This window comes from Spinacia oleracea, chromosome 4, assembly GCF_020520425.1.
Source record: "Spinacia oleracea cultivar Varoflay chromosome 4, BTI_SOV_V1, whole genome shotgun sequence".
NCBI lineage: Eukaryota > Viridiplantae > Streptophyta > Magnoliopsida > Caryophyllales > Amaranthaceae > Spinacia > Spinacia oleracea.
This window is the reverse complement of record NC_079490.1, coordinates 165,514,370-165,523,488: the sequence shown is the minus strand read 5'-3', so window position 1 is coordinate 165,523,488 and position 9,119 is coordinate 165,514,370. Positions and strand designations below refer to the sequence as shown.

General features: G+C 36.8%; 2 protein-coding genes across 2 annotated transcripts; one reads left to right on the top strand and one right to left on the bottom strand.

Moving 5' to 3' along the window:
- Positions 1-646: 646 nt before the first annotated feature.
- On the top strand, positions 647-5,421 carry LOC130472129 (uncharacterized). The gene is made up of 5 exons (XM_056842577.1): positions 647-882; positions 1,405-3,538; positions 3,626-3,769; positions 4,179-5,045; positions 5,149-5,421. Exons 1-5 carry the CDS (start codon positions 803-805, stop codon positions 5,419-5,421), a joined length of 3,498 nt encoding a protein of 1,165 aa, XP_056698555.1. The 5' UTR covers positions 647-802.
- Positions 5,422-5,887: 466 nt separating this feature from the next.
- Positions 5,888-8,530, bottom strand: LOC130459414 (uncharacterized). Its single transcript, XM_056826784.1, has 6 exons — positions 8,050-8,530; positions 7,687-7,911; positions 7,531-7,589; positions 7,331-7,446; positions 6,736-7,243; positions 5,888-6,447 (listed from the first exon to the last, which is right to left on the bottom strand). Exons 1-5 carry the CDS (start codon positions 8,277-8,279, stop codon positions 6,974-6,976), a joined length of 900 nt encoding a protein of 299 aa, XP_056682762.1. The 5' UTR covers positions 8,280-8,530; the 3' UTR covers positions 5,888-6,447; positions 6,736-6,973.
- Positions 8,531-9,119: the final 589 nt, after the last annotated feature.

Below are 9,119 nucleotides of genomic sequence, written 5' to 3'. Positions count from 1 at the left end.
TTTCCATGGCATCGGAGGTAATGTGATTTCATATTGCTTGATTTGTGTGTTTTTTAATGGATGACCTTCCAGCTCACAAAACTTCAACCATGCTTCAAACTGCATGGATTATAAAGAACAAAGATCAAAATATAAAACGACACGAAAATAAAAAAAAGAACAGAAATACTTAAATATTATTTTGAGATGAAATTGACTCAATAGACTTACAGTCTTTTGGGGATTCTGTTCATATTTTTTCTCAAAAGGTATCCCCTCCGGTAGATCGAGATTGTCAAGAATTTCAACTTTCTTTGATTTATTGTTTATCACAATGAGGAAGAAATGTGCACCAGAACAGACAGGAAAGAACAACTACAAAAACAGAAAAGAACATTAGGCAAAGAAAAAAGAACATCAACTACCTTTAAGTTTGGACGTTTTGTGAATTACTACCTTAATTATAATTTTTTTTTTAAAATTTTTCTACCTTATAAGTTTGTTTAGGTTGAGTAACACTACCTTGTAACAGTTTCTGTCAAATTCCTCCGTTTGTGGCCCCCACCTCCAACGTTTCCCTCCATTTTCAGAATCAAAATTACCCCTATGTCCCCCCATTTACTTTCCCACCAACTTCTATCTTCTCCTTTCTCTTTCCCCTGTCATTTTTCTTTTCCTCTGCTTCACATTTATTCTTCTCTCCTTCAATCTCAACCACAAACCCTAAAGCCATAATTGATGATGCTACACTTCTGAATCTTCTTCAAGTCAAGAGATTCTTCTCTTTATTACGCGCAGTGGTCCAAAAGGAGATCTTGGAAAGATGAAAACGACAGGAAGTGGTCCAAAGGATAAGGGAAAGGGGATAATGCCAACGAACCGACAAGGTGGATCCCAAATCAGGTATTAAACAGTTAAAACAATGCGATTTTAGTAGTTTAATGTGATATTATTGGTTAATTAGTTGTTTAATTAGGAATCCCTAATTTTTTAATTGCACTGTGAAATTTTGAATCAAGAACCCTAATTTTTTATTGTCATTGAAATCCACGAATTCATTGTTTAATGTTGTTGGAAACCTTAATATGATTGTTTAAATGATTGTTTAATGTGAATAATGATTAATTGATTGTTTAATTGAAAAACCCATAATTTTTTAATGTCTAGGGTTTCTGGATTGGGTTTCTGGATTAGTGTTGTGAAATAATTGTTTATTATTGGAAAAATTAGATTAGTATAACTGATTAGTTTATTAGTTTACAGTGATTACATGTGGTTACTTTTTGTTCGTGTTGTGTAACCAAGTCGAACACTTGGACACGTACCCGAGTCGGGACTTGGACATGTACTCGATTTGGGATTTTTTAAATTTTTTGTAATCACTGTTGATTTGCAGTTAATTTTTTTTGGTAATTAAAATTGTAGGAATGAGCAGTTGGGTTACATTGATCTTGCAATATGGATGGGGGGAAAGTTTGTTTTCAATAAGGGGGAAACTGATTATGTTGGTGGGAAGTTGTATACTAGATTGACAGTGTGGTTGCATGAGTTAACTGTTTTTAGTTTGAGGGAGCTTGTAATGAAAGGGATGAGTGGAACTATAGGGAGGATTATTGAGAATTTCAGTGTATGGTTTAGGCTACATGGGATGAATTTGACTAAGGGTAGGAAGATTATACACACTCATGATGATATAGGGAGGTTATTGGAGACAAAAGATGGGTCTAACAGGGTGATTTTGTACATTATTGAGGAATCCAAACCAGCTTTTATTGGCCCATCTGTTACCTACCAAACTGCCAACTTTAAACCACCAAGACCACTGAAACAAGCTACACAAAGCAATCCTTCTGGGCCACAAAGAACACTGACCCAGCCCATTACAACCAAACCTGCTGGCCCATCAACAGTGACCCTAAAACAAGTGAAAATGGAACCACTTCAGTCAAAGTTTTCCCTAGTTAGGAGAAGCCCAAGGCTTGGTTTTGATCCTGATGTGATTTACATGGGAAAGGGTACAGGGCCAAGTGAGAATCCATCCACTGTAAAAGAACCCAACAAAACCCAATTAAAAAAGCCAATTGCTTCAGCCACTGTCAAAGCAAGTGTTCCTAAACCTATTCCCTCAAATATATCTTCAGTTGATCCTCACACTCCAAGTACAGAACCAACAGAAATCCCTCCTCATACCACCACCACTCCCACAAAACCTTTAAAAACACCTCTGCCTGCAAACCCACCTCTTCTTAGTCCAGATTTGAAGACCTCTACCCCTAGGAGAAAGAGTGTAGCACAGAAGGGGAAAAAGGTCAAAGGAAAAGCAGGAAAAGTAGGGAAGAAAAAGGGGAAAGGAAAGAAAAAGGATCCTGGGGACTGTTTATTTGAAAATGATGAGTTTGGTGATTGGTCTGAAAGTGATTCAGACTTTTCAGATTTAGATGTGGAGTTTGAACCAGGGGAAGAGGACAGAAAACAACTAGAGGAGGATGAGTTGTTCTGTGAGCCATTGTCTACTGTGTTGAGGGGAAATAAGAGGGTAGATAAGGTTGCAGCACCTGAGGTGGAAGAACAAGTGGATCTAGAACATGAGGTGGATTATGATTCAGAGGAGCTTAGAAGTCTTTGTGGTTCAGATGATGAAGTAGATCCATACCCTACCTTTAATCCAGAGTCAGACTTCAAGAAAAAGATTGTGCTCAGTTTGGGTTTAAAGTTCCCGAGTGTTCATGCTGTTAGGAAAGCGATAAGGTATCATTCGATCGAGAACCACTACGATTACTACCTTCTTCATAATGGAAGGAAGAGGGTGAGTGTGTATTGTAGGTATAGATGTAGTTTTCCATGGGATAAAAAGCATGCAAAGCTTGTAAAGTGTGTGTGTGATGATCCACATAAGTGTAGGTTTAAGATTCATGTGAAGAAACTAAGGATGGAAGAAACGTTTCAGATCAAGTCTTTAAGGTTAAAGCATACTTGTGGTGTGGTTCATTCAAGTTCTAAAATCACATCGGAGTGGTTAGCTGAGAAGTATTTGGAGGAGTGGAGGTCAGAACCATATTGGAGGCTTGTTAAGTTTAGGGAAAGGGTTTACAAGGAAACGGGGCTACATATTGGATACTACAAGTCATGGTTTGCTAGGGCTAGAGCCAAATTGATTCTGTATGGGGATGCTGCAGATGAGTATGCTGCTGTGTATGACTATGGGTATGCAATTCTTCAATACAATCCTGGTTCTTCAGCCTATGTACAATGCCAGATTAGAGACAACCCCACTCCGTTCTTTCAAAGATTGTACGTCTGTTTTGAGGCTCTCAAAGTGGGTTTTAAGAATGGATGTAGGCCCCTGATTGGAGTAGATGGTTGTCACCTTAAAGGGGCTCATCCAGGAATGATCTTAGTGGCTGTGAGCAAAGATGGAAATAACAATATTTTTCCCGTAGCTTGGGCAGTGGTGGAAGTTGAGAATGCTGACAGTTGGACATGGTTTCTTGATTTGCTGATGAAGGACATAGGACACCATGACGGAGAAGGATTGACTCTTATGTCTGATAGGCAAAAGGTAATATAGTTTTATTCTTTTGTTCAATGAGGTACAGTTTCTGGATGGTTTACTAACCTTGTGTTTCTGTTTATTGTTTCAATTCAGGGACTATTGGATGCTATATCTGTTGTGAGTTCAAAAGCCGAGGTCAGATTTTGTGCTAGACACATATGGGCTAACTTCAAGAATAAATTCAGTGGCACAGCCTATAAGGACCTGTTTTGGGCAGCAGCAAGATCAACAACTAAGGTTTGCTATTCTTCAACTTGGTTGCATTTAGGCTTTCATGTTAGAAATCGACTCGTATTCTTAGATTTAGTTGCATTTAGGCTTTCATGTTAGAAATCGACTCGTATTCTTAGATTTAGTTGCATTTAGGCTTTCATGTTAGAAATCTACTCGTATTCTTAGATTTGGCGGCACTTGTGATTTTATTTTAGAAATCGACTCGTATTCTTAAATTTGGTTGCACTTGTGATTTTATTTTAAAAGCATGTGTGTTTAGGGTAGAAAAGTAAAGCATGCTTCTTGGACACGTTCCCGAATCGTGACTTGGACACGTACCCGAGTCGGGACTTAATCGCACTAAATGTATAAATGTATAGCATTTGTTATTGTTTGTTGATGTCATCCTTGTTTTTGTTTGTTAAATGTATAGCATTGGCATGATTCTTACATGGCTGAAATCAAAGAGCTAAACGAGGATGCATATAACTACTTGAGTGACATACCTCCTGTTCATTGGTGTAGACATGCATTTGGATCGAATTCTAGGTCTAACATGTTGCTCAACAACCTTTGTGAGACATTTAATGCTGTGATAAGGGAAGCTAGGGATAAACCAATAATAACCTGCCTAGATTGGATTAGGAGGTACGTAATGAGAAGGAATGCTGAGAAGTGGGAGGGTATTCAAAAGTATGAGGGGAGGTTTATGCCATTTGTTGAGAAGGTTTTAGCTTGGGTTTATGAAGCATCTTTGAATTGTATAGTCTGTCCTTCTAGATTAGATGAGTGGGAGGTGGAAACTGCTTTTGATAGGCATGTGGTAGATTTGAAGGAGTTGACATGCACATGCTTTAGGTGGGAGTTAACGGGAATACCATGTCCACATGCTTATGCATGTATTGTGAAGAAGAGGTGGAGGCCTGAAGATTTTGTTCATGAGTGTTACTCAAAGGCCAAATACTTTGCAACTTACTCGCCTCATATCAAGCCAATGCCCGGGATGAAGCAGTGGAAGAAAACAGATTTGCCTCGACCTTTGCCTCCACTGTTAAGGAAAATGCCAGGAAGGCCTAAGTCACATAAGAGAAAGAAAGAAGCAGGTGAGGATGCTGATGAGAGGTTTGTGAAGCGAGGGAAAAAGCCGAATAACTGCTCAAACTGTAAACAACCAGGCCACAACAAGAGAAAGTGCAATAATCCACCTGGTGTTATTCAACCCAAGGAACCAGGGAGGGATCCCTCCAAGAACCCATGGGTTGTTGCTGACAGAAACAAGAGGGCTGCAAGAGTTTTAAGGGTGAGTTTTTGTCATGTATTTACATTGTTTCTGTTGTTTAGAGCTGAATCTGTTTCTGTGTTTCTATTGTCATTAACAATATGTGTTTCTGTTGTGTATGCAGAGGTATAATGCTAAATCAGTCACTCAACCACAGCAACAAAACTCAAGTGCAGCTACCATGCAACAGACATTTAATGCTCCACCTCAATCCAGTCAGACAGGGAGTTATCAACCTCCTCCACTCAGTCAGACCTCAAGTCAGCAACCAGGTCAGACAGCAAGTCAGCATCCAGGTCCATCCAGCCAAACATCAACTCATCAGCCTCAAACATCACTCCCTCCAAAACTCAGACCCAAATTGCAGACAACAAAGAAACCAGTGTGGCATATTTAAGTATTGTTGGTTGTAATTCCTTTGAACAAGTAGTTAAGGTTTCTAATTAGCAACAAGGTTACATTTTGGCAATGACAATTCTAATTAGGTGCAAGGTTTACATTGGAACACTGTGTAAAGATTCATTTGCCCCTTAATTATATTTGACGTTCGAGCTCGGCTCACGCGTGGCTCGTTTCAGTTAAGTGCAGGTTTAACAAGTTGTTGTTCTTGTTGTTCACTTGTTGAATTGTTGTTATGAATATATGATGTTCAGGTGTGGTTCATTTGAGAAAAATTTGTCATCCATTTAAACCAAGTCAATGGACCAAAGTTGACTCCCGTTGACTTCAAGGACTTTACCTAATTTATAGATTTATCCTCTGTGGTGAATGATAGGTGAAACGAGCACGTATACTAACCAAGTTTTAATCGGTACACAATTAAACGGAGCTAATAATCGAACACAAGTTAATGCAAAAAGATATTGTCATAAGCTAGAATTACCATTATTAAATGATTAGAGTCAACTAATGTCAACAACATTACATTACATTACATGAAATCCAATTTCCCGTTCCATTGTCGCGTTTACACTAGAGGAACTTCATTACAAACTTCAACACACAACAAACAACTAATCCTACAACAAACCAAAATACAGAATGGGCAATTTCTTGGCCCTTATCCTTTGTCCCCTTCATTCCAGCCACTCCACCATTGCATATCCTTTCAAGCCTCTCATTGGCAGCAACAAGAAGGGCTTTGTCATCCTCCAACTTCTGCAATTCTGTCATCATGACCCTCAACTCTGTTTTCAGCAATCTCTTCTCCACCACCAGTTCATTCGTCACGACTCTTTGCCACTCCACAACATCAGGATCAACCCAATAAAACCAACCACATCCTTTCCTACCAGTGTGTACATCAGAGAACTTACAAGTCAGGAATTTTCTCCCCGGGTTATCAGTTGTCCACGATGTCAACATCTTGGATGGAATGCCACAATAACATTTTTTTGAAGCACAAGGAGACCCACTCGACATCCTGCAACAGTTAAAACAACTAATTATTAGTATTTGATTTCTCAATCAAAAACCCCCAAATTGCAAATAACGATCAAAATTGATATTTTAAACCACGAATACCCACATTTTTAGTCAATTCAAGAACCCAATTTTGCAATGTAGTTGTTTTCACATGACAATTCAAAGGTTTCAAACGCTAAATTTATCAAAAGGATTCGAATTTAATAAAATTGAACAAGAACAAAAACCCTAAATTGAAAAAATAAACCCAGAAATTGAAAAACAAGAACGAATTTAATGCACTCACCTTTAGGTTACTCGATTCCTCAACCAAATTGCGAATCTTTCTTTGAGAAAAAAATTACCCAGATTTCTTGATTTTTTTTCGAAAAATTGGTTGAATGTGGTTGATAAAACTTTACAGGAAGTTTAAATAAGGGGGAAAGGGAGTTAAGCAGTTGAATATAGCCGTTGGAGGTGGGGCCCACAAACGGAGGAATTTGACAGAAACTGTTACAAGGTAGTGTTACTCAACCTAAACAAACTTATAAGGTAGAAAAATTAAAAAAAAAAATTATAAGGTAGTAATTCACAAAACGTCCAAACTTAAAGGTAGTGTTGCACAAAATTTCCAAAAAAAAAGAACATTTAGCAAAGAAAAAGAACATTTTTACCAGATGGTATCCCTTTAGAGATGAAACATTTGCAACTGACATTTCATGCTTAATGGAATCCACAAAATTCTGAAACCTCTTCTGCTCAGTTCCTTGGCTATCTTGTGTCCCACCATATGCGTCGTTTTGTAACAGCATATTCTTCATATAGAAAATAATTTTAAGTATATACTAGTATAAAATAATAAACAAATAAAATAATAAGGTTTTGGATGTTTTAAATCTTACGTAAGGGATTGTCGAAAAGTAGAATTTCATGTTCGACTTTACGCACTGGTCTCGATCATCATTCAACAGTTTTGCAAATGTGTCAATGATATTATTTTCCACCCAAACATCCCCACCTATTGTAAAAAAAAGAAAAGAACAAACTTTAGTACAAAAGGAACACCTATGTGTTGAAAAAGAACAACTGAAATTAATTTTACCTAGGGTTTGCATATTAGCTCTTGTAATTAAGTTCCATTTGTCATAGTACACCAACTCACTGTTTTAAATAATAAAAATGATATCAATATAAGAACACTAAAAATTTAAAAAGAACAAGTAGATTGAATTAATTGCAATTGTGTTAAAATACTTACCTAGGATCACCCTCTCCAATTGCATAATCAAGAATGCATTTCAAATCCTTGTCCTCTTGGCTTAGTTTGTCACTAGCCTCAAGTAAATGTGAATACTGAGTTAAAAACGGTGACCGTAACACTATAGGGACATTCTTGATTCTTTTCATTGTGGCAGGGATTTGACTTGTAGTTGGAACATCCTCTTCATCTTTTTTTGTTTTTGTTGGAACATCCTCTTCATCTCTTAGGAAAAGAACACATTGATAGTCAATAAAAGAACACTCTTAATATATGAAAGAACAGAATCAAAATTAAAAAGAAAAATTCAAAGAATAAAAGGAACACCAAATCATATATAATAGAACATAAGAGTGTTCTTACCTCAGATACACTGATGGAGTTATCACATTATCCTGGGAATCTGCTTCAGGAACTTTTGGGGTCTTAAAATCTTCTTCTTCACGATTAGGGATTGGTGTCCCTTTTTCACTGCTTTTGTTCAATGCACCATCATTGTTCTTCAAACTCTCAGGTACTATATGCAGAGAGAAAATATATTTTGAAGATTCTAAAAGATCAAAATCATTTATAACAAAAGAACAAACGATCATTTAAAATAAAATACGATTTACATTAATGCATTAATATAGAAAAGAACACAATGAAAGTAACATAAAAGAACAATATAAAAGAACATGCGAAATAGGAAAAAGAACATTAAGTACAATATAAAAGAACATTAAAGAAACACATGAAAGAGTGATCAAAAGAACAATGATAGTTAAAAAAAAGCACATTAAATTCAACACAAAAGAACACAACTTAAATCCATATTAAGGTAAGTACACAACAGAAGAATCATGTCCACAATTAAAAATCAAAAGAACAACAAAAATAAAAAAAGTACAGCAAAGATAGGAAAAAGAACATTAAGTACAATATAAAAGAACATGCGAAATAGAAGAAAGAATAATGCATCAATAATGAAAGAAATAGTTAAAAATGAAAGAAAACAGTCACATTTTTACTATACATGTCTAATGTGACTGTGTTTAAAAGAACGCATACTCGTTTTTCGGTGGAGAGTGCTTTTCTTTTTCAGAATGATCGTTCTTCTCCCCTGAAATTGTTTGAAGGTCACCTTCTGTTAAAGAGTTGTTCATCAAGAGTGCTTGGATCCTCATCTCCTCTTCATAGTCATGTTCAGGGGTAATTTCTGAAATGGATGGTAGTGCAAGCTTCAAAGTCAAATCATTAACCCCATCATTTTCAGAGTCCATAGTGGGAGGTGTGAGAAATGGAGGTAAATCTGGTAGAGTTCCCTCTGATAGAGGCTCCTCTGACATTGGTTCCTCTGTTTGTTCTTTTTGCATAAGAGTTTCTTTTTTCTTCCCTCTTGTCGCCTTCTTGACTGCATCTTCAAATAAAATTGAGAAGTAGTCCGAGCTGAA